This window comes from Lampris incognitus, chromosome 19 (assembly GCF_029633865.1).
Source record: "Lampris incognitus isolate fLamInc1 chromosome 19, fLamInc1.hap2, whole genome shotgun sequence".
Classification (NCBI taxonomy): domain Eukaryota; kingdom Metazoa; phylum Chordata; class Actinopteri; order Lampriformes; family Lampridae; genus Lampris; species Lampris incognitus.
This window is the reverse complement of record NC_079229.1, coordinates 34,797,084-34,822,549: the sequence shown is the minus strand read 5'-3', so window position 1 is coordinate 34,822,549 and position 25,466 is coordinate 34,797,084. Positions and strand designations below refer to the sequence as shown.

Below are 25,466 nucleotides of genomic sequence, written 5' to 3'. Positions count from 1 at the left end.
GGATAATTTGAACACCTTACTTGTATTTATGCATATAAAATTTGGCCAGCAATATGACGAGGTTACACAGAAACTATTCATTTTCCAATTCTTTTCTATAATTTGCAAGACCAAACAAGACACCCTTCAAGCAAAGTACAGAAGTGTGATAGATCTAGTCCGACATGAAACGAGACTGGAAGACAGTCTCTGGGTGCATATTACAAAAAGTATGCATATCAATATCCTTCTTGAATCTTACTAAAAACGACTTGACAGGACAACAGCGATGAATGACGTGACAATAGATTTCTTTAACTTTGACAACCAGCAGATACTATCCATAAGGAAGAGACCATATTTCCCCCCATTTTCTGTGATTTCTTGACCTGGATTACTGAGCCTGTGTAACGACGTGACTGGCACATGGCTCGGCGATTCAAGCCGTGGCCGGACAACACATAATGTGGCCTGCCTAAGCAGCAGCAGAGAGGCGTACAGGATCTTGGCTGTGGCTGTGGGGACGACATTGTTATGTCTGTTATGCTGTTCCATTGTGCTGGGATCGATTGGTGATGCCTGCGGGCTCTGGGTCGTTTGATCGGGTCTGCCTGTGATGCTGCGTCAGTCTAAATAAAGAATGCAACGAGCGACAGATTTCTAAACACAATATCCACAGGGCTTTCTTCTTCTTCTTCTTCTATCGGTTGGGCGGCTGCGGGAGGCTCATGTTAATCTCGCAGCCCCTTTCCGGTTTACGGGAGAAGTGTGGACTGAACCAGAGTAAACGCGTTTTGGACCGGAAGTGGAAGAGCCGCACCGTGTATGAGAGCGCCGCCGCAGCGTTACGGGCAGAAACGATATGAACGGACGCGACAAAAGCCGTCGAGCATGAGTGAACCACGTGGGATCGCGACGTGAAAACAGACGAGTTTAATGACAAGTTGTAAGTACAGGTTCCCCCGAAGTCCCCGGAGAAGTTTGTTAAGTAATTGAGAGCGCTCGGAGCGGCTGCCGCAGCCACAAAAGCGCGATTAAAGAAACGCGACCTGTTTGATTGACGGACATCGTTCAGCCAATAAAGCTTCGCTCCGTGGGCGGGCGGATCGAGCGTCCAATCGGCGCTTGCTTTGGGCGGAAGTGACGTGTTCGTATCGCCGTTACCGTTTCGCTAGGGTGTCCCCGCTGGCCGCTGTCAGGGAATTCATTCGAAACCGCCACGCGTTTCGTTTAGTTTGGGCTTCCGATATTCGCTGCGTGTCGACAGCGGCCCCCCTTTTGGGTCCGTGGCGGTGCTAAAAGCGACGCAGCGGCCGTCTGCGGCGACGAGAGTCGCGTTAGAGAGCTTGCGGAGTGCGGTAACGCGAAGGTAAGCTAATGCGCGGCTCCCTGCTCAGCGGTAGCAGCAGGTGGGGTTCTCCTGCGCCTCCCACACGTCACAAGCTCAGTCGTGGATCAGTTATTATTATTATTAAAGTTATCACACAAGCTGGGATCCAGTTTACTTGCAAACCCACTTTTCTGCAGATGTGGCTCATATTAACATGCTCGCCCCATTCCTCTTCTGTTGTACGTCTGGCAACCGATGGCGCTTGATGATTACGGTGCACTTAAAAGGGCAATGTTTTAGTTTAAAACGTTCAAAAATGGTCAACAGGATGCGAAGAAGTATCAGTTCTGACGCTACGCCGAAGACGTCTTTGTGCGGCGTTGCAGAGATACAATGAAGTTAGCATGCTAACCAGCTAGCCCCGTCCCGTCTCGTAATACCACTTTGTACCTCAAGAGGGGGTAGTGAGTCGCTGTGGCGTCCGGTCTGCTCTCAATCCAGCATGGAGGGATTGGGGATAATTGTGGTTGTTTGGGGTGACGGGCAAAGTGAACGGATGTAATGTTAATTTATTAAATTGTGTTTTCAGCCGTGCAAGGTTTGCTGTCAAGCTAAGGAGGAATATGGCCCATTACGAAGAGAGGAAAGTTGAGGTGTGGAATATTTGTAGGAGTATAATGGAAATGGATGTTAATATGTTCTGTAGTTATGTTAGAGAAGAAGAGTTTTAGTGGGTTTATGGAGGGGAGCACTTTTATTGTGATTGGGGGAGGAGGGAGGGTGATGTTGGGTTTTGGTTAAATAGTGTAGTACTTTCTTTGATTTTCTTACCTGGATTAGGAATTCAGCAGGTTTGACATTTAAACGATATGTCGGTGTCAATTCAACACAAAGTGGTATTGCGATTTGGTCGCATTAGTTGTTGATGTTCCTCTTATCTGCAGTATAATTTGAAAACTGCAATAATCTGGAGAAATTGTGGAAAAATGCATTAAACTGAAGTCCCATATGTCATTAAAGTCCAAAACATGGCGACGTTTCCCTGAGTAAAACATTCAAACAATTTAAATTCAAATACAGAGATGCAGAAATCATAATAACAAACCTCTTCACGGCATCCGTTCACTGTGCTTCAGTGATGTAATTCAAGGAAATTGCTGCAGGGTGGTATTGTGATTCTGCGCTGAATCCATTTCCTGACCCCTTATTAGGGCTGGGTGAAATGGAGAAAATGAAATATCACGATGTCTTTGACCGAATACCTCGATATTGATAGTTTGATGACATTGTAGAGATGACTGTTGGTGCGCTCACAAAATATTTACATAATGGCATTTTTGATAAACACTCATTAGTATTGTGGATATGATGCCCAAACAGGTAGAAACAAATATAGATAACAGCATATATGCAGCAAGGAACGTTTTTTGTAACGTTTATTTATCAGGCTTCTTTCCTTCTGCAGTAAAATGGACAATAATGAGTCACTGGTCCAGAGAAAGGAGGCTAAAACCCTGCTCATCCGACATTTACCAGCTGAACTGACCCCGGAGGAGAAAGAGGACCTCCTGATGTACTTTGGAGCCGTGTCAGTCAGACAGTTCTCAGACAGAGGACCTTTGGTAGGTTGTGCCTGGCTGATGCATTGTAAGTCTAAATATCAAACTGTAAAGATGACAGAAAGTTTAATCAGTTCATCTGGACACAACGTTTATTGAGAGAAATGTTTCATCACTCATCTAAGTGACCTCTTCAGTTTCAACTGACTGCAGGTATCCCCATCCCGATAAATAATACAGTGGCATAATGACCGAAAACAACGATCGGTTTCATATGCAAATTGCCGTGAGCATTAACTAGAGTTTCAATGGCAATGTGTACTATTCACAGAGGATTTTTGATGTTTACCGTAAACCAGCTCAAACGTACTTAAGGTTTGACTCGCATCATCCACTGGAGCGCAAACTAGGAGTCATCAGGATGCTGTACCACCGAGCTGACAATGTCTCCACTGACACAGCAGCTGGGGAAGGGGAGAAATCCCACATTAAACAGGCCCTGGATAAGTGTGGTTATCCTAACTGGGCGTTTGTCAAAGCCAGGAAGACGCCCAAACAGTGCACCAGCCAATCGATGGGAGAAGGACAACAGCTGTCTAATGACGTTTTCACAGTGGCCAAAAAAACCTGCTAACATCTGCCTTTGGTCAATGTAAAAAGGTGGATGTTAGCGGGTTTTTTGGCCAGTGTGGAAGGGGTATATGCATAAACCAGTGGTGATTCTGTATCTGGTGGCAGTGTCGGAACAGTTGAGATGCATATTTTTCAAATATCATGTCTCAGTTGCTTTCAAACCCCAAAACACTGCGCCAGAAATTGGTCCACCCCAAGGATCGGGTCCCCTGGCACAAACAGAGCAATATAGTGCACTGTTAAGTGCCTAGAGGATGGCCGTGACTTGTACATTGGGGAAACCAAACAGACGCTGACCAAGAGGATGTCACAACACAGAAGAGCTAACACGTTAGGCTAAGACTCCACAGTCTGCACCCATCTACAGGCCAGTGGCCACTCTTTTAAGGATGAGGATTTGCACATCCTTGATGGGGAGGAACGCTGGTGAAGAGGGAACAACCATCCCGTATGCAAGAGGGGGGCCTAAGGGTACATCTGTCGCATCACATCTCATTTTACAATGCTGTGATTGCGACCATTCCCAAATCTGTGAATAGTACACATGGCCATTGAAACTAGTTAATGCTCATGGCAATTTGTGTTTGAAACTGATTGTTGGTTTCGGTTGTTATGCCACTGTATTGTTTATAAGGGTGGGATACCTGCAGTGAGTTGAGACTGAAGAGGTCACTTAGATGATGACGAAACGTTTCTCTCTCTATAAACGTGTCCAGATGAACTGATTCACCTTTCTGGCATTTTCTTACTGGATTATTGAGCACGCATAAAGACATAATGTAAAAAGTTTTCCCAAGAGTTTTGCATGGACTATAGGCCATCCAAAAAAATAACTGATGGTTTCACACTGAAAAACAGCTTTATCTTTACATATTTTCAAGTAGATATTTTCAAACTAACAAAACTGACTTTTACTGTCTCCATAGAAACATGCAGCATTTGCCACTTTCAGCAGTGAGAAGTCGGCAGCAAAGGTGATCTTTGTATTTTATGATGAATTGTAATTGCAATGTATCTACACAAACTAAAATAACTACAGTTACATATATTAACAGACATTTGCTAATGCAGAAGTATTCTGAGATATATATTTGCTTCCATATGTCTTTCAGGCACTCAGCAGACTCCATCAATCAGAAATTCTCAAGCACACGCTTGTTGTGGAGTTTGCCAAAGGCCAAGATCATGTCACAGTGTTAAAGGACCCACCTGTGTCAGACAGGTAATTTTCCTGAACCATGACAAATGATAATCACAACCAAATCAGTTATTCCACTTGCCCTGCACAAACTGTACCCACTAGGCTGAATAAGTATCACAGCTGCCTTTCCTTCTTGCACGTACTAAGTGTTTGAGCATTTATCAGAGAGCAAGATGGCTTCCTTTTTGATCATAGGGGTCGACCGATATGGGTTCTTTGTTTTTTTTTTCAGGGCCGATACCGATATCGATTATCGGTACGTTATGGCGGCCGATAACCGATATTTGGGGCCGATATTCATTTGCAGTATTTTTTTTTTTTTTAACAATGTGTACCAAAATTTACAGCGACACAAACCCCAACACAAGGCTGCCTTTAAATGAACATAGGTTTGATTGAATTTTGTGTAAAACAGAAAATATTTGAAAAAATAAAGCGCATGATGGTCAAGGTACTAGATAACAATCTGAGTGGAATTCTTCTTTAATAAAAAAAATAAGTAACTTCCAAAACATGAAAACGGAATGAATTAAACAGCATGGACAGCAGGAAGTAAACTTGGATCAAACTGAATAATTACAATATTAAAATAATTCCACATAAATTGGTTCGAGTGCTCCCAGCAGGCTTTGACTGAACTGAATGGAAAAATGTGCATTAGTGTCATTATGTTCCCTTTCTCTTATCTTTAAAGGGATAGTTCGGGTTTTTTGAAGTGGGGTTGCATGAGGTACTTACCAATAGTCAGTGTATTATCTGCAGTAGGTGGGAGTCTGTGGGCTCCCAGTTTGGAGATTCAGCAGGAGTAGCCGGCACGGAAGTTGAGGAATAGGACACAGACAAAACCCTCCCATGTGTTTTTTTTTTTCCCCACGATTCAGTTATATACGAATTTGAACATTCATTGACAGCCCGACCAGTTTACCAAAGAGTTGTCCTTTGCTCTCTCCCTTTATGAAAGTTTATGACAGTTTTTAAAAGCAACTGTCAATAATGTATTTTGAAGGAATGATGTTGCCGATGCTGAGAAGGTTTAAAGACTCCTGCAAAATTTAGAAATCCCTTGAAAAATGTTCGGGTGAGTTCCAGCTAAATAAAGGTTGTAGCTTCATTTTGAAGTTTATTTTCATAACCTTGCTCCTGTGCAGCGAAATTTGATTGATGCATTTATTGTGTCTAATAGATTTTACTCCTGATAATGCTGTAGTTAGGCTTTTGAACACACGACCTGACCATTCTTGCTTGCTGTTTTTCTACAAGTTTCCCCTTTCTCCTCTTTTCACTCACATCTCTCCTCTTCATGTGATTGTTTCAAAACCTTTTTTCTGTATGTAAGGAAATAGTAAACATTTTCAATATGTGATTTAAAAGGAAATATCGGCTTGGCCGACAAAAATATGCCGATAGCAATATGAAAAATGACATATCTAAGCCGATAATCAGCTAGACCGATAATTGGTCGATCCCTACTAAAAATCACGTTAAGATCACAGATTGAAAAAAATGTTTTTACATAAACAGAGAAAATCCGAGCATTTTGAATAATTAGCTAATGAGCCTAACTTTAATAATGCTTTAATGCTGCTACAGGTGGTCTCTGTTAACTGTTAGTTCTCATTTGAGTATAGTTTTAACTATAACCCCATTCTTCTCATTGGACATTGATCTTATGGAGTAGGATGAGTTTAATTTATGGGCTTGAAACTTTATGATGACACAATTAATAATGCATTTAGCAAAACACAGGGGACAACGAACCAAATGAATAGATAAAGAGCTGCTCCTCCTCAATGTTCTAATGCATACCACAAACTTGTCGGAGAGTTTTTAAAAATGGGCGGGGGGTGCTGAGTGTGTGAGGAGAGAATGGCTGCGATTGCACATTATCTGTCTTGGCTATGAGATTGTGCTTCCCGCTGATCCAGGCTATCATCAACCTTATTGGATTGTCCAATTAGTAGTGTCCATCCATTATCCAAACCGCTTATCCTGCACAGGGTCGCGGGGATGCTGGAGCCTCTCCCAGCAGTCATCAGGCGGCAGGCGGGGAGACACCCTGGACAAGCCGCCAGGTCATCACAGGGCCCACACACACATTCACACCGAGGGACAATTTAGTACGGCCGATTCACCTGACCCACATGTTTTTGGACTGTGGGAGGAAACCGGAGCACCCGGGGGAAATCCACGCAGACACGGGGAGAACACGCAAACTCCACACAGAGGATGACCCGGGATGACCCCCAAGGTTGGACTACCCCGCGGCTTGAACCCAGGACCTTCTTGCTGTGAAGTGACCACGCTACCACTGCGCCACCGTGCCGCCCCAATCAGTAGTGTAGTTTTAGTAAATTCTGCGGCATTTCTGAGGGCCAATCGGTGCGTAACGTCTGCTTGAAGACACCCTTTACACTCGACCTTGGCAAATTTCTACCAAAACTTAGCATAAGCCTTTATTTTCATAGCGAACATGAACGTGCATCGTCACTCTTGTCATGTTTGCACTTACTGTGTGTGGAGGCTACAGTGCAGCACTTTATTTGCTCAGGTCAAGTGAATTACACGAGAATGATTGTGCATGGCGTGAGAGAGTTTGCCATGAGTCAAGTTTGATTTCCAGCAGCCTGAGCAAATAAAGTGCTGCTTACAGCCCAGTAGCCACTGCCTCACAGAACAGTGCGATGTAAATAACGCCGGGCGTTTAAAGCCACCTTCCTCCGCAGAGCAGCGCAGAGATGCACGCGAAACGCTTGTACAGGCGAAGAGACTTAAACAAACACGAAAGCTTCAGATCCACAGCGCACCTGTACTGCACACGTAGGTGCAGCAAGGGGGTGTTCACTGAGAAAGGGGGCAACAGCAGACGTCCCTATCAGGTTGTCTATGAGTGAGCCAGTGACCACAATTTGCCACTCGTAGCCCCCAGTGGAATTTGTGCATGCGTCCTACCAAACGTCCCTCTCAGGTTGTCCATGAGTGAGTGATTGGCCACAATTTGCCACACGGCGCCCATGGCGGCAGCTGCATGTGCCGTGAACAAAAAAAAAAGAAAAGCATGACGTGTGTTCTCCCTCTTCCCCTCTCTCGCCTGTAGACGGAAGTTGTGGTTAAAATAATCCAAATTCAATATATGCGTTTATCAAAAAAAATGCTTTCTCTTTGTATTCTAATCTCAAAATGCTCCAGAAGGTTTAATTTGCGTATAACAATCACTAAAATGTTCTTCCGGGAGAGAATGCCCCCGGACCATGCTACCTGATTTTAATTTTTTTTTCCTCCCACGGTCCAAAGACATGTAGGTCAGGTGAATCGGCCGTACTAAATTGTCCCTAGGCTTATGTGTCAGCCCTGTGATGGCCTGGCGACCTGTCCAGGGTGTCTCCCCGCCTGCTGCCCAATGACTGCTGGGATAGGCTCTGGCATCCCCGCGACCCTGAGTAAGGATAAGCCGTTTGGATAATGGATGGATGGATCTTGTCATCTTTTTCAAGACTCTAGAGTTTGCGGGTCTGCTTATGCAGACTTGGAGGATCGGTTTAGTCCGGGATAATGCCTGAAGTGGGATTGTAACGAACTGATTTTCCTCCTCTGTAGTGTTAAAACTGCTGAAGTGCAGAAGAGACCAGAGAAGAAACAGCCGCCACCCTTCCCCCTCATAGAGATGGGCATTGCACCGAACCTGGGGTAAGTGTGGCAGAATGCATCGATGCAGTTTTAGATAATTGTTGGACGAGTACTCTTGACCAGCTGTGAGTCATCTTTCGTCTCATTGAAACTTTCGACTGTGTTGAACGTAAAGCGGTGTTTGGAGAAAACAAGTCATGAAACATTACATGTTGTAGTCACTGTGTCATAAGACATCCACCAGTCGGGTCACCACCAGAATACAAGACGGTGTGACAACCCAGTTGTCAACAGAGCTCTCACTTTCCTGCAGAGATGTATTATGACACAAAGTCACATTTCATGGACAAAATAATAATAAACTATCAGAGCCCCCCCCCCCCTTTTCTGCCCAATTGTACTCGGCCAATTACTCCACTCGTCCCGGTCGCTGCTCCACCCCCCCTGCTGATCCAGGGAGGGCCGCAGACTACCACATGCCTCCTCCCATACATGTGGAGTCGCCAGCCGCTTCTTTTCACCTGACAGTGGGGAGTTTCACCAGGGGGACGTAGCACGTGGGGGGCTCACACTAGTCCCCCCAGTTCCCCCTCCTCCCCCCGAACAGGCGCCCTAACCGACCAGAGGAGGCGCTAGTGCAGCAACCAGGACACAAACCCACATCTGGCTTCCCACCCGCAGACACGGCCAATTGTGTCTGTAGAGACAGCCGACCAAGCCAGAGGTAACACGGGGATTCGAACCGCTGATCCCCGTGTTGGTAGGCAACGGAATAGACCACTGGGCTACCCGGGTGCCAAACTATCAGAGTTTTATATCATTCTTTTGCAAAACCTTTTGAAAATTCTGTGGCACACAAATTAACTTTGGTCACATAAGTTTTCCCTTTCACTGAAAAGGAAACCGCCGTTTTCACATTTCACTGACGGGGGATTAGTGGGCAGTTATTCATGGTTAGTGAGTGGATGGCACTTCAAGAGCTAAGAAAGGGGAAACAGAGTAAATCTTGGTTTAATCCACTTCATGACTGTAACCTGTTCATTAACCCACCTCGCAACACAGTTCTTCCCCTGCACATCAACACACTCACATACGCGCCTCACATCAGCTATAAGGGCTGTCAGCGTGAGCGTGCGCTGGCCCCCAGCTTAGCACCCGCCTGCCTCGTTGCTGCCCTCAGACTCGCTGACTGATTGAGTAAAACTGTACATGAGTCTGAGGGCCCTGGTCAGGAGCTGTCAGTGGCCTCATGTCCAATTAGAGGGCCAGGCTGGGCTCTCACAGCTCCCGGTGCCCGGCACCTGACAGGCCGCCTGTCCTGCCAGTTGGTGGCACCAGGTGGTTTTTGATAGCCCTCGCTCCAAGGCTGCGAGTCTGTACCATTCCAGCAAAGTAATCAAATCTCCTTCCCATCATATCAAAGAGGAGCGTTCCCTTGTGTTATGTTCAATAAGAGGGACTATATTCTTTGTTTAGGCTTTACCATCTGCTATTACTTGATCTCTGAACAATGACTTTTAAGGAATAGTTTGGCATTTTTGAAGTCTATGCAAGTTTTATACTCACCACTCATGCAGCACATAGATGGGTTTCATTTTCACAGTCATCCGCCCTTTTCGTCACACTGGACAAGCAGTTCAAGCATCCCATCTAGAATTCAGTCCAAATGAAAATGTCGAACTGCTTTAATCATATATTCCTCTGCATCTCAGCAGGGGCGCCACATCGCACAAGTCTCACTGTCATTTGACCGAGTAGAGGGGACGGTGCATCTACTGTACACAAACTTCCAGTCCACGTGTCTGAGTTGAATTGGATTTGGCCTCTCATACTTTCTTTACCCAGGCTGAACCCCTCACGGCCATTATTACATGGAGACAACGTCTTGGTCCATGCTTGGCATCTTGGTCCTGATGTCCCGTAATGTGGCTGGTTTTAACATAAGCAAGCCATCTATAGCTCACAAGCCTGCTTCTGTATTCATGTTTCCCGGTGTTTTGACTTTTTTTCCCCCTCCCCAATTGTATTCAGCCGATTATGCCGCTCTCTGAGCCATCCTGTTCACTGCTCCACCCTCTCTGCCGATCCGGGGAGGGCCGCAGACTACCACATGCCTCCTCCGACACATGTGAAGTCACCAGCCGCTTCTTTTCTCCTGACAGTGGGGAGTTTCACCAGGGGGATGTAGTGCTGGGAGGATCACGCTATTCCCCCCCCAGTTCCCCCCCTCCGGACAGGCGCCCCGACCAACCAGAAGAGGTGCTAGTGCAGCGACCAGGGCACATACCCACATCCAGCTTCCCACCCACAGACACTGCCAATTGTGTCTGTGGGTACACCCGACCAAGCCGGATGTAACACGGGGATTCGAACCTGCAATCCCCGTGTTGGTAGGCAATGGAATAGACCACCATGCTCCCCAGACGCCCCCCAAATTCTTCTTTTTTAAGGTTGCAGGATGCAGCTGCTGGTTTTCCTTTACCTAATACTCCCTTTTCTCTCTCTCTCTCATGCTCTCTCTCTGTGTCTCTCTCTCCCTCCCCTGCTCTGCCTCTCTTTCTTTTCACAGGTTGAAATTTCAAGTAAACCCCAGTCTGAAATATTTATACCCACCACCTTCAAATGGAATCCTGACAAATATAACGCATGCCCTCATCAGTGTACCAAAGTTTTATGTTCAAGTGAGTACATCATTCATATTCTTTCAGTTCTGCGTCGGTAGCGGGGGTTTGCACACAGACGTTAAGTCAGCTGTGTGTACACAGTAACGGTTTTCAGGCACCGATGCTGTCTGTGCATTTACATATATCTCTATTTTTACCTCAACGTGGGAAATGGGAACATGTGCAAAATATGCAAATATGACAGCCTTTCTAGGCTTCGGATTCAACGTGGTGAAATGGCGTTCTAGTTGCAGAGTAAATGTCTCGGAGGTTTGTGAATGACATCAAACCTCTTAAAGATCAAACATCAAATATTTGCCTTGTAAATTTCAATTTGGGGAGCAAGTATTAATAATAAACTGTAAGTGGGAGGTGTGAGTTATGGGCTTAACATTTCCCTCAGAGCCAGGCCGACTGCATTTTCACTGTTGCTGCTACCCGCTTGTCTTTCTTGGTGGCGCTGGTGTGTCGCGCTGGAGCTTCCTGCACACTCGGCGACGCCGTCACTGTCTCACACACTGCCTCACCCTCATCCTGTCTTTTACATCAACATGCAGAAGCTTTACGGGCTGGCTTCCATGTGGAGCTGCAGGCAGACGCTGTCTTTTTGCGGTGTGTTTGTGTTTGTCATCTCCAACACGGCTCTCGTTGTGAAATTTAGATATGCAGATGAGCTTGAGTGGAATAACTGTTAACACTTTGGTCTCGTCACACAGGTTCTTCACCTGATGAACAAGATGAATTTACCATGTCCCTTTGGCCCGATCACTGCCAGACCTCCCATGGTAAGCCTTGACTTATACAATATTTACTTGGTACATGCAGTCACAGTGCAGTTCAACTTGACGCCATATTCCCTGTTACAACTATTCATAAAGGTGAATCCCAGTTTTTTTAGTAACTAGTTTAACTGGGCGTCCGGGTAGCGTGGCGGTCTATTCCATTGCCTACCAAGGTGGGGATCGCTGGTTGGAAGCCCCGTGTTATCGCCGGCTTGGTCGGGCATCTCTACAGACCCAATTGGCAGTGTCTGTGGGTGGGAAGCCGGATGTGGGTATGTGTCTTGGTTGCTGCACTAGCGCCTCCTCTGGTCAGTTGGGGCTGCTGTTCAGGGGGGAGGGGGAACTGGGGGGAATAGTGTGATCCTCCCATGCACTACGTCCCCCTGGCGAAACTCCTCCCTGTCAGGTGAAATGAAGCGGCTGGCAAACAGAGGAAGCATGTGGTAGTCTGCAGCCCTCCCTGGATCGGCAGAGGGGGTGGAGCAGCGACCAGGACGGCTTGGAAGAGTGGGGTAATTGGACAGTTTGGGAGAAAAAAGTGGGGGGGGGGATCCAAAAAATAAAAAGAAAGTAGTTTAATTTTGCTTATGCTGACCTCTTATTTGGATCAGAACCCTGTGAGTTAAGCTAACAGCCCATAGGCAACAGTAGGCCAATCATCTTTTACACTCTGACATGTCCATCTACCTCAGGCATGTATGTAAGTAACCTGCTAACATCAATTTACGCATATCTGATATATTCTCTGCACCATTGCACTTTATGACCGCTTATTTCGCCTGTATAAGTCAATCCTTGTCTATACATCTGAAGATTGTAGTGTTGTTATTCTGTGTAAGTACACACACAGCCACGAAACCGCAGTCACATTCCATGCATGTGCAAACCTACATGGCCAATAAACATGGTTCTGACTCTGGTATCTTTTTTCTTGTAGTTTGAGCAGCCTCCTGTACCACCTGTCCCCATGCCTCCTCCACTGCCACCAGAAAACCCTCCTTTACCAGAGGAGGAGATGGAGCTGTCAAGTGAGGAGGAGTCGGAGTACGAGAGTGGAGACGACGAAGACACAAAGAGGTGGGCCACAACTTACCATGATGTCAGCGGGGACTCAAATACCCCTGGTTATTGACATGGAGCATAAATTGCTTCGTGATTGTTAAAGTCATACAGAAACTGGGTGTCCGGATGTCGTGGCGGTCTATTCTGTTGCCTACCAACATGGGGATCGCCGGTTTGAATCCCCGTGTTGCCCCAGCTTGGTCGGGTGTCCCTACAGACACAATTGGCCGTGTCTGCGGGTGGGAAGCCGGATATGGGTATGTCCTGGTCGCTGTATTAGCGCCTCCTCTGGTCAGTCGGGGGTGCCTGTTCGGGGGGGAGGGGGAACTGGGGGGAATAGCGTGATCCTCCCACGTGCTACTTCCGCCTGGTGAAACTCCTCACTGTCAGATGAAAAGAAGCGGCTGGCGACTCCACATGTATCGGAGGAGGCATGTGGTAGTCTGCAACCCCCCCCCCCCCCGGATCGGCAGAGGGGGTGGAGCAGCGACCGAGGCGGCTCAGAAGAGCGGGGTAATTGGCTGAGTACAACTGGGGAGAAAAGGGGGGGGGGGGGGTCCAAAAAAAAAAAAGTCATACTGAAACTGTCACTGCAACTCATGCATTGTAACCTCTATTCACCAGATTTTATGTTCTGAAGCCAGAAGTGGTTGAAATAAAAAAAATAGGCTCACCAAAATATTTAAGTTTTCTCTGCAACGTTAGTTTTAAGATGTTAATCTGAATCCTTTTGCTGCTTTTGTCCAGGATTGCTCGCCTGATGGGTCTGGTCAATCAAGCATGCAAGAGACCTCTGAGAACAAAAACTGTTTCCAAGAGAAAGAAGCCGAAGATCAAGGATCTTCTCTGTGTTCCTAAACCGGATTCTCAGAGGTACGCCGAGCATCCATGCACATCGCAGTCCCAGCACACCGCTCCGTTCCACACTCTTTATAATCGCAGTTAAAAAAAAAAAAAATAGGAGGAGCAAACCCCTCCAGACGATACGCTTCCATCATAAAGACAGCCCTGTGTGACCTGGATGCTATTGTCGCTGTGCCACACACACCCCTCCCTTAATGATGGAAAACCACAAACTCTTGTTTCAAAACTATAAGTGCGCACACATCCCAGAGTCTCACGGCTGCGTGTTGCAGACTGGGAAATATCGTCTGTTGACCAGAAAATGACATATCCATCCCAAACCCTTCGCCCGCTCAGGAAATGAGTTTATTGTGAGCATTTTTAAAGGTCGCAGGTAAGGGAGGTTGTGATTGTGTGTGTGTCTCCCCCCACAGTGCATCAGGGCCTACGCTGCAGCCCTCCGACGTGTTTGAGCAGCCCGTGTCTGCCACGTCAAGGAAAATAGAGTTCCACCTTTCAGTTCCAGAAGTGGCAGCCATACTGGAAGGAGGGGGCAAGAATCAGGGGGCCGATTCTGTCATCGAAAGGAGAGGTATTTCTTCACTTGTAAAAAAGAATAATAACCAAATCAAGTTCACAGTGTAGTCACTTTTGTCATGTTTAACACATTATAGCGACATTACGAACCAAAGAAGCTGTTTTTTTTTCTTGTTGTTGCTTTTCCCCCTCTTTTTCTCCCTAGTTGTACTTGGCCAATTACCCTGTTTTCCGAGCCATTCCAGTCCCTGCTCCACCCCCTCTGCTGATCCGGGGAGGGCTGCAGACTACCACATGCCTCCTCCCATACATGTGGAGTCACCAGCCTCTTCTTTTCACCTGACAGTGAGGCGTTTCGCCAGGGGGCTGTAGCATGTGAGAGGATCACGCTATTTCCCCCAGTTCCCCCTCCCCCCTGAACAGACTCCCCCGACCGACCAGAGGAGGCGCTAGTGCAGCGACCAGGGCACATACCCACATCCGGCTTCCCACTTGCAGACACAACCAATTGTGTCTGTAGGGATGCCCGACCAAGCCGGAGGGAACATGGGGAATTGAACCGGCGATCCCCTTGTTGGTAGACAACAGAATAGACTGCTACGCTACCTGGATGCCCCAAAGCAGCTAATTTATACTCAGATTGATGGGTTTGATATTGGTTGGAACACATTTTCTACTAAATAGCCCAAATTAATTTGCATTGGCTTGTTGAGTTTCCAAACCAGCATGAGGGAGAAATCCTGAACTGTTGAATGGAAACTGGATCAGCAGGAAGGCTACAAGAACTGGGTTATATTATCTGGAGCTCATCTAGCGTTGAAGTTAAGGTGTGAAGCTGTTGTGGCTGCAGTCAGGTTATATTGTGTTAGACAGGGTAGCAGGTTGGTGTTTTTCAGTGTTAACCTGTGTCCATCACATTCATTATCTTGATGACATGGAGTCGTGTGTTGATCATTTCATACATCTGTTACTCCAGTTGCCATCAGCTTGAGCTTTTCCATCGGATGAAGTCGAAGCGGCGTCCTTATAGTGTTTTCCTCACCCGGGCTGCTACAAGGGGAACTCGTGCTGTCGAAGCTCTGCCATTATCTGTATGATAAAACGCCATCGGCGGCTCCGTTTGTGTTACCTGTCAGCTGGGCTGTTTCCCGGTTCGCCTTATCTCCCTTCTCTGTAGCGACCCGCTTCTACAACCTCTCCGCTCGGCGAGCCCCGGAGAAGTAAAACAGATCTCAAAGTCAAACACAAAAGATTTCCTCAAGGCACGGGAGAGATAAACTATGACAGGTGGCTTTTTGGATTAGTCTTGTTTTGGGGAAGTGTGAGTGGTGGCTCTGATAAACAAGCTATTTAAATGAAAGTGGAGGTGGGAAGGGAGATAAGGAAGCGGATAATTTGAAAGAAGTGATCAGGTTTGTTTTTTTGCAGAGTGTATCAGAACAGTTCCCCGTACTGCTTGCCTGAGTGCACAGCAACATACGCTATATGTGGGTGACAGGCTTCTTTTTTTTTTGGCCCCGGATTTGTACAGGCCCACTGCTCCTAGTCGTTTTATCTTCTGTGTGTGTGTGTGTGTGTGTGTGTGTGTGTGTGTGTGTGTGTGTGTGTGTGTGTGTGTGTGTGTGTGTGTGTGCGCGCGCGTGCGCACGTAAGAATGCATTTGCGCCTTTTCCTATCGTTCACCCAGAGATTTTTTTTCCTCCGCCTCTGCCTCTCGAACTCATTTTCAAAGCAGGAGTGGGTTTAGAGTTGAGTTCAGGTCTTTATTTGAAGTTTAATGCGAGAAAAACAAAAGTCCATTCGAAGCCTCTTCCCTTCATTCTGCAGCTTCTTCAACCAATTCTCCGCCCTGATCATGTATAAATTGCCCTTCCTTCCAAAAGCCAATATAAACAATGTTAAACCCGGAGAAAACAGACCAGCATGGAAATCACTGCTGTTTTCCTTGAAGGTGTGTTAGATTTTAACCCTTCCTAACGCCCTCTGTGTTTGTCTGCTTTAGAGGAGGACGAGAGGAATCCCGTGGCGAGCAGCAGCCTGGAGGAGGCGGGAGAAGGCTTTGGGAAGCTCTTTCCCAGCATCCAAGCCTCCCAGCAGCAAGAGGAGCACAGCGACGAGGAGCAGGACCTCCCCTCAGACGTCATCTCCAGGAAGGAGCTGGAGAAGGGACGCCTTTCCAGAGATGGTAGGCCTCGCCCGCGATCTCCCATCACACACTGTTTCCCTTTTCCACCCTCACCTTGATCTCCACCCGCCGACACCTGTTCATGTCAGACTTGAAAACCGTTTAATTGCGGCCCACTTCTTTAATGGGAATAGATTTTTGCCGATGGGCTCCATTGTGGCAGCCGACAGAGCAAATGTTCATGTCCAAAAAAACAGATGACGATATCTTGTCGAGTTGTTGATGTACCGGTGTCCTGTGAAGAGCAGAGAAGAAAAGTCATGCTGTGTTTGTTCTAATCCAAGAAGAGCCAGTGTATAGGACAAATAGCTCTGGGTTCAAAAGTCGAAAGACTACATCATTTATCTGTCTTTCTTTATCTGCTGGTAGGTTAAATCTGCCACTGGGCAGTTTTTCATGTGGACAGTGTAGCCGCGTGTCATGGAAAACACCTGGAAAATTAAAAAATTGATCAAATGTTCTGGAAAAATTGTTAAGATCATGGACAATTTTAAAGCTAAGTTATAAAAGCATGCTTTTACCCACTTAGATGGCATATTTTTCATATTTTTATGTGCTAAGATGTGACATCCGTGTGTGAGGTTTGGGCAGTATATTCAGGAAGTGGCTAAAACTTACACAGTCCATTCGGAGACTGTTAATACTGTTAATAATACTAAGTAATATGACCGTCTGTACAACATACTTACAGTACCAACACAGCCAGTACATATGTCACTCAAGGTTCTTTAGTGCATTACTACAGAGAAACGGTAATCAATTTGGAGATATTTATGATTTAAATGGTAGCATGGTGACCTAGTGGTCGGCACTGTTGCCTCACAGCAAGAAGGTCCTGGGTTCAAACCCCAAGCCATCCCAGGTCCTTTCTGTGTGGAGTTTGCATGTTCTCCCTGTGTCTGTGTGGGTTTCCTCCCGGTGCTCCAGTTTCCTCCCACTATCAAAAGATATGTATGTTAGGTTATGGTCTGGGTGCCTGTTCAGGGGGGAGGGGTGATCATCCCACGTGCTATATCTCTCTGGCGAAACTCCTCACTGTCAGGTGAAAAGAAGCGGCTGGCAACTCCACATGTATCAGAGGAGGCATGTGGTATTCTGCAGCCCTCCCCGGATCGGCAGAGGGGGTGGAGCAGCGACCGGGACAGCTCGGAAGAGTGGGGTAATTGTTAGAGTCCAAACTAGTGACCAGGACACCACTGGAGAGGGTCGATGTAGCATCATTCACCGGGCTTGTAGGTGGTAACACAAACCTGATCAACAAATGGGGAGAGCTCCTTGCTCCCCATATCAGTCACAGTCAGCTGTATCCGGGCCTGGAACCGAGCTGAACGGCTGGCGGCTCATATCCCAGATCACCGCCCGCTGTCTTTCATTTCTCCTCGTTGTCCTCCCATCTGCTCTCCAATGTGGCTTACACCGGCTTTTCTGACTGTCTGGCACCACCAAATGGAGCGGTGTTTGGAACAGATAAGCTGTAGCTTGGTAGCTCGCTGTAGTGTGTATTCATAACAAGTCTAGGTGAGCAGCTCGTTAGCAATTAACTTTTAGGTAGTGTGGATAAGTAACTTTGATACCATATATCTATCAATTTACCTAATGATATATCTATTGATCTCTCTGTCTGTTATTGATCCGTCTCTGTATAGGATCCAACAGGTCCGAAAGGACATGCAAGGTACCCTTCAGTATAACCTCACATGCCAGATGATCTGTTGCACATAACCATCTGAGACGTCGTCTTTGGAAACCGTTTGGAAAAGGGCAGGCACTTTCATAAAATCCTTGGCAGGTGGTTGGATGAGCTGTCTGTCTAGCAGTGTCTATCACGGGCTGACGTAAACTGATCAGGTCAAATCAAACTCTGGCCGAAGCCAGTCGGGAGAAGAGCGAAAAAATATGTTCCATCGAGAAAAGCCTTCAGTGCTGTTCTTTGCTCTTCTTTCAGTGGAGATGTACTCCCCAGGTGTGATGTAACTGATGCTGTAGCAGCAGCTACACTAACCTCTTTAGGAGCCGCCATTGTTGTTTTCGAAGGAACAGTCACTTCTAGCTGTCGTCACACCTAAACCACACCCGTATCCGCCAGTAGCTCCTCATAGTACGCTGCTTGGTTCGAACCACTGTGGTTCAGCCACAAGCGCATAACTTGAAGCCTGGCAAGATGGATTTGTGTGATCTTGTGATCCCGCGAATCCAGCAGCCTCGCAAGGTAAACTCTTCAGTAGACTCCAGTGCGAAACCACCTGTGACGGTGTTGAATGCCTGCAGCGCCAAAATGTTTCTTATATGATGATTAATTACATATAGGCAAGGCTCAGCGTTTTCAGTTTTTATTTTTCAAAGCCATCCAGCATGCCGAATTTCGCCACAAGAGGACACTGTTACATAACCTCACACGAACAAGAACTACGTTTGGATCCGTGGAAACATAAAATCCGGGGGAAAATCAGTTTAAAAATCTGGGTATTTTTTGCTGAAAATTTGTAAAAACTGAAAATAGGTTGGGGGGACGACCCCCAAGGTTGGCCAACCCAGGACCCTCTTGCTGTGAGGCGACCACGCTAACCACTGTGCCACCGTGCCGCCCTGTTTAGGTCCAGGGTTTACTTGTGGCTTTATGCTGCTGTGCGTGTCTTGCGTCTCCATTTGGCTCTGGTTTAAATAAGATGGGCTCAGTGCTGGACGTGAAGTCAGAAAGGCTTTTGAGTTTGCCGTCATGTGAGCAGAAGCACCGTTTGGCTTCTTTTCTACCTGTGTTTGAAATGCACCTGAGCTGAGCTGTGTTTTTATTTTTCTCCTCTTGTTTCAGAGATAAAAAGGATGTCTGTGTTTAAAAGTTATGAACCAGGCGAGCCGACCTGCCGACTGTATGTGAAAAATATCGCCAAGCAAGTGGAAGAGAAAGTATGTACCTTTTATAAATGCCGACCCACTTCACGTCTGTTGGCCCGTGTTCAAGTGGTTATCAAGGCCTGTGCTGTGTGTTCATTTATTTCTGAATCATTTATCACTCCTTTGTCCATTATCATCTAGCCGTGTGTGTGTGTGTGTGTCTGTGTGTGTGTGTGTGTGTGTCTGTGTGTGTGTATGTATGTATGTATTTTTTATGAAGTTATTGATATTTTCCTTGGTTTTGGTGACGGTTTTGTCTTCCAGGACCTGAAGTACATCTACGGGAGATACATCAACCCTTCATCAGACGCTGAGAGAAACATGTATGTCATCCTGTTTGGTGTAAAAATGAATAATTAACTTTAAAAGTCTACATTAGCCTAACCAGTGTGCACATAACCAACAGCTTAACAAGGAATTTAGCAAACCGGGTCACGTAGTGGGTGTTCAAACAGATTCTGCCGGTCACCCTCCACATAGAAACCAGGAGCAGGGAATCCGCCTCCGGTAAAACCCGTATTCAACCAGAATAACTTGACGCTGTCCTCAGCTGTATATGTCCTGCATTCTGAACCTCATTAATCTTGGTTGCATGTCACTGCACACCCGGGGGGGGGGGGTATTCTATCTGATCCTATTTTTGAACGTAGCATAAGGTGTAAATTTGACTTGAAAGTCTGAAGTTAGTCATGCAAAGTACCTTATTTTGGATTGCCACACACAGATGGAGCTCACGAGGACACTCACGTTTTCCCTTTGTGTCAGCGGGGCCTCAAAATAACACCCGTCTTGTCAAACGCGTGTCGAGCTCCCAGACGCAGATGAGCGCTAACCGCTCACACACAGCTGGGTTCTGGAGGGTCGTGAGCAGCCGAGTCAGCACCGCCATCGACATAGAATGGCAGAGAAAAAAAAGATGCATAGGCCAGTCAACAGTAACAATAGAAATTACTGTACCATGTTTTACCAGCGTATAAATAACATTTAATTCTGCTCCGTTCACCCCACAACAAGGCGCGCGCGCACACACAAACACACACACACACGCCACACAACAAGGCAGAGCTTGTTGTCTTGAATGGGACTGCTTTGGTATTTCTCTCAGTAATTAAATATAATTTATCCTCTTTCAGAGGTATTTTATCCGGATGAAATTTAGATATTGCCAGACCCTGGTACACAATCTTGATATCGAAATTTTAACCAAAATCTGTTGCCTGGGCGTCCGGGTAGCATAGCGGTCTATTCCATTGCCTGCCAACACAGGGATGGGCAGTCCGAATCCCCATGTTACCTCCGGCTTGGTCGGGCATCCCTACAGACACAATTGGCCATGTCTGCGGGTGGGAAGCCGGATGTGGGTATGTGTCCTGTTCACTGCACTAGCGCCTCCTCTGGTCGGTTGGGGCGCCTGTTCAGAGGGGAGGGGGAACTGGGGGGAATAGCATGATCCTCCCATGCGCTACGCCCCCCTGGTGAAACTCCTCACTGTCAGGTGAAAAGAAGCAGTTGATGACTCCACATGTATGGGAGGAGGCATGTGGTAGTCTGCAGCCCTCCCCGGATCAGCAGAGGGGGTGGAGCAGCAACCAGGACGGCTCAGAAGAGTGGGGTGATTGGCTGGGTACAACTGGGGAGAAAAAGGGAGGAGAAAAAAAAGAATCTGTTCTAATTTTCTCACAAAACGAGGTTTCAAATGTGAGGAACGTGGTATTTGAAACTAGTTCGGGTTTTCTGTTGTACTTTCCATCACCAAACCGCTCGGTATGACCTGGTCTGCTTGTACATGTGAGCAGATATGGTATGATGATATCGTGTGTAAACCTCTATGGTCATCGTGATGTTTATCATTTCCCATCTGGCCCGGCAGTATTATCTGCTTTTGTCGGGATTTGGTGTTCGGTGTAAGACATGCTCCTCTTGTTGCGTTGCGTGGCTCTGCAGTGTGACCGACTCGGCGGTAGAGGTGTGTGACCCTTCCTGTCTCTCCTCAGGTTTGACGTGGTGTTAATGAAGGAGGGGCGGATGAAAGGACAAGCCTTTGTCGGACTCCCCAGCGAGCGCAGCGCCGAGAAGGCCCTGCGGGAAACCAATGGCTACGTTCTCTACGACAAGCCGCTCGTTGTTGTATCCTTCCTTCCAACTTTTTTTTTTTTTTTTTTGGCAAGTTGTATTTTTAGGGGGTTGTGGTATAGGCGGGGTGCTGGTTTCTGTGACAGGAGTGGAAACAAGTGGCAACAGGGGTTGTCTATGTTAAAGGGACACAGTCATGATTTTCAACATTACTCTATGTATACACACATGTTGTAGGCAAAACACTCCACTGGCAGCCATAGCATCGAGCAGTCCTCATTGTTTCTCTAAAACATGGGCAGCGCAGTGGTTAGCGCTGTCGCCTCACAGCAAGAAGGGCCTGGGTTCAAACCCCGGGGTAGTCCAACCTTGGGGGTCATCTCAGGTCGTCCTATGTGTGGAGTCTGCATGTTCTCCCCATATCTGTGGTGGGTTTTCTTCGGGTGCTCCGGTTTCCCCCACCATCAAAAAGACATGCATGTTAGGGTTAATACTCCTGTCTGTGCCCCTGAGCAAGGCATGGCAACACGAACAGGAGTTGTTCCCCGGGTGCTGCACGGCGGCTGCCCACTCTACACAGCGAGGATGGGTTAAATGCAAAGAAGAATTTCCCTTTGGGGATCAGTAGAGTTTATTCATTCAACCACTGCTGAGATTGTGTGGAATTGCACCAGAATTAAATGTCACTTTCAGACAACCCATGAATCGCCATCTTTATATCGTGTTTGGTGGCATTTGCTACAAAAGTTGTATGTAGTGTATTTATTTGCATTTTCCTATTCAGTGTAGCCCACAGAAGGTAGCGGCCAACCTGGAAGTAAGGGTTGACATTTTCACATTCATGGATTGTCCCTGGTGACGTCACTGGCGGGACGTCGTTTCAGTGGCGTTTCGGAGACACACAAGACTGCTCAGTATCATGGCTGCTAATGGAGTGTTACAGCTACAACATGCATAGAAAGACGATATTGAAGATGGTACAGCCGATTCACCTGACCTACATGTCTTTGGACTGTGGGAGGAAACTGGAGCCCTCGGAGGAAACCCACGCAGACGCGGGGAGAACGTGCAAACTCCACACAGAGGACGACCCGGGACGACCCCCAAGGTTGGACTACCCCGGGGCTCGAACCCAGGACCTTCTGCAAGGCGACCGCGCTAACCACCGTGCCGCCCAGTCTCAGTTTAGAGTCCTCATGATAGTTATTTTAGTGTTTCGTTGGAACTGCATTAGAGCTTAGTGATGTCAGACAGGTGTCTTCAGACGCCGGGATACCTTTCAGATCCTAACAGATCAAACTCCAAGACTGTACGAACAGCAGAGTTTTCCATGTCCGCCCGCTCCACTACCACTCTTCTATCTAGAAGCTGTACCCCGCCATGTAAATGTCACCGGTTGTCACTGATTTATCGACCAGTGTCTGCAAGGGTGGGTGTGTTACGGTAAGCAGCAGACACCCAAACTCTTTTATGGTCCACTTATGATGATATTTATCAGACTCGAGACATTTATCAACAACAGAGCCGAGACCTTTTCTCAAATTAAGTTTGCTTGAGGGAAGCATCCACAGCTTCGGGAAAAGCCAGGCTTACATTTTTCATACATACATCCCCGTGCTGTCAGTCACCCAGAGACGCCATTTCACTACCGGCCAGACAAAACCCGCTTTTCCGTAGGATCAGGCTGCATGCAGTCGGCTTTACAGGAAACCTTCACCAGAAGTAAACCCTGGTATGAATGTGGACCTTTCGTTCTACAAGCGGTCCATATGGATGACTAACAGACGTTTCCGGGTCAGTGGTAATGTGTGTGTGTGTGTGTGTAAATGTGCTATTGTTTCTTCAGCGTGATGAACCACAGTAATGCCCTGGGGGAGGTTCAGATGAATCCAATGTTGAATCGCCCACCAACAGACATATCGTGTATAAGTAGCGTCCGTACGTGTCGAGAGAAAAGCGGTTCTGGGCCCCGGCTGGTGTTGTTTTAGCGGGCTGGACAGAAAGCCCGCTCCATTTCAGAGATGACCGTTAAAAGCTCTGAAAAGCATTTTCAGCTGAATCCTGAAATTATCTGGACTCAGACGAGGTTTTCACTGGTGGTTTATGGAGCTGTCATGTCTGCTGTACCCACACCTTAACTCAAAGCCCACAGCAATTCGCCAGATCAGCCCGGCCCAAAGCCGACGCCGCCGACCCCAGGAGAGGAACAAAACCACGCTGAAGTCAACAGGTGAGCGAGTTTTATCTTCCGTTATTCTAAAAGTATTTCACGTCCTGCCAGACAGACAGAAGAAAAGTTATTTGTTTTAAAGGATACTCACATATGTATCGCAAACATAACTGCCATTATAATGTTGTTTTAAACACTTATTTTTTTCAAGATGTCGAGCCTTGAAATTGTGACCCAGCAGAACCATTTGTATCCTTATTCTGTCATATCCTTTGGAAGTAGACCTTTATTTTGGCACTGAAGTGATTTGTGTTTATTTCTAAGCTGCTGGTGTTTTAAGTTGGTCAGAACGTAAAGGTACAATCCACAGAGCATCTGGATGGTGTGGCGGTCTATTCCGTTGCCTACCAACACAGGGATCGCCGGTTCGAATCCCCTTGTTACCTCCGGCTTGGTCGGGCGTCCCTACAGACACAATTGGCCGTGTCTGCAGGTGGGAAGCTGGATGTGGGTATGTGTCCTGGTCGCTGCACTAGCGCCTCCTGTGGTCGGTCAGGGTGCCTGTTCGGGGGGGAGGGGGAACTGGGGGGAATAGCGTGATCCTCCCACGCGCTACGTCCCCCTGGTGAAACTCCTCACTGTCAGGTGAAAAGAAGCAGCTGGTGACTCCACATGTATGGGAGGAGGCCTGTGGTAGTCTGCAGCCCTCCCCGGATCGGCAGACGGGGTGGAGCAGCGACCGGGACGGCTCGGAAGAGTGGGGTAATTGGCCAAGTACAACTGGGGAGGAAAAGGGGAGGAAATGCCCCCCCCCCCAGAAAAAAAAACTTCACGGTGTTGCCCTGATGGAGAGAGATGTCACGGTTCTCTCCTGTTGTCGGGCTACTCCGTGGGAGTGCACGCCATTGCGGATCGTACCTTTAATAGGATTAAATGACGTGTCAAAAAAAGAAAAGAAATGCAAAACACTCAACTGGATTCATCTCTGCACGAGTCCCGTTGAGAGTCTTGCGTTTCATTTTTGACATTTTGCTACCCGGGTGACTGAAATGAAATCTACTGACTTCAAACTGCATTTTATGACTGTACGCTGTCTTCAGTAATCAGGGATTTTTAACCTGAGAGGCTGTAAAGGTTTATTTTAAACTTCACCTGACATCAACTCTGAATTGCAGGTACCTAAACCAGAGGAGATGGAGATCAGATGTCTCTCGTTTACTTTTGTAAATAAAAGGTTTGTTTTTTTTAAAAGGTTTATGATACTCTGTCTTTATTTGTCAGACCTTCACACTATAAACTTGTGGGACGGACTGGTGGGGAAATGCTCCATTGTGAATGGTAATCTTTAGTCCTGAACTTGAGAGGGCGCAGACAGGCGGGTAAACACGGCGATGGGAGAAGGTATAACGAGATCTAGATGAACTCAGCAGCAGATGGTCGGGTATCAACACGGTGGGGGAAAAAAACCCCGACTCCTGAAGAGACGAGCAAACAAACAGACCGGTCTGTGAGAAATGACTGCAGAGTTTGCTTAGCCATATTTTACAATCCCCGGCTGGCCCCATCTGTGAGCTTAGCAGAGACGGTGGAGGACACTGGCTCCCCGTAAACGGAGCAGTGTTGTTTGTGGTGCTGCTGCCAGTCAAGTTTCTTCTGAATTTGTCCTTTAGCTTCTGCAGCGCTGCCTTGTAAATGCTCTGGGAACCATGCACGGGTCGTAAGGGGATTTAAAATTGGCGGGGGGTGAATACATGATGGTTGTAAATCTAATAAGAGCAAAATCACAATGGTTCCCAGATGATGTACATCTTTTCATTCAACATTCACTACACAGGGCTTTATTTTTTATTTGATAATTATAAAAATGATCATCCATCCATTATCCGAACCGCTTATGCTGCTCTCGGGGATGCTGGAGCCTATCCCAGCAGTC

At 47.0% G+C, this 25,466-nt stretch overlaps 1 protein-coding gene across 4 annotated transcripts; it reads left to right on the top strand.

Annotated features, from left to right (window-relative positions):
* The first annotated feature begins 700 nt into the window (after positions 1 to 700).
* On the top strand, positions 701 to 24,788 carry rnpc3 (RNA-binding region (RNP1, RRM) containing 3). 4 transcript variants are annotated; one of them, XM_056299647.1, is made up of 16 exons: positions 701 to 925; positions 2,775 to 2,931; positions 4,428 to 4,475; positions 4,614 to 4,723; positions 8,297 to 8,386; positions 10,896 to 11,007; positions 11,706 to 11,774; positions 12,709 to 12,848; positions 13,581 to 13,706; positions 14,111 to 14,268; positions 16,216 to 16,398; positions 19,208 to 19,302; positions 19,555 to 19,613; positions 21,285 to 21,417; positions 23,516 to 23,593; positions 24,709 to 24,788. In XM_056299647.1, the coding sequence occupies exons 2-15, from the start codon at positions 2,779 to 2,781 to the stop codon at positions 23,582 to 23,584; spliced, it is 1,545 nt and encodes a 514-aa protein (XP_056155622.1). In that variant the 5' UTR covers positions 701 to 925; positions 2,775 to 2,778; the 3' UTR covers positions 23,585 to 23,593; positions 24,709 to 24,788. The 4 variants fall into 4 exon arrangements, with proteins under 4 accessions (XP_056155622.1, XP_056155621.1, XP_056155624.1 ...); XM_056299646.1 differs by lacking the exon at positions 701 to 925 and adding an exon at positions 1,160 to 1,348; XM_056299649.1 differs by lacking the exon at positions 701 to 925 and adding an exon at positions 1,160 to 1,348 and having other exon boundaries at positions 23,745 to 24,761.
* The last annotated feature ends 678 nt before the right edge of the window (positions 24,789 to 25,466 follow it).

Excerpts from the sequence above, each read along its gene's own strand:
- rnpc3 (XM_056299647.1), top strand. The coding sequence starts at position 2,779 with ATGGACAATAATGAGTCACTGGTCCAGAGAAAGGAGGCTAAAACCCTG. Across the intron at positions 4,476-4,613 it reads GTGAGAAGTCGGCAGCAAAG|GCACTCAGCAGACTCCATCA; the intron begins GTGATCTTTGTA and ends TATGTCTTTCAG. Across the intron at positions 12,849-13,580 it reads GACGACGAAGACACAAAGAG|GATTGCTCGCCTGATGGGTC; the intron begins GTGGGCCACAAC and ends GCTTTTGTCCAG.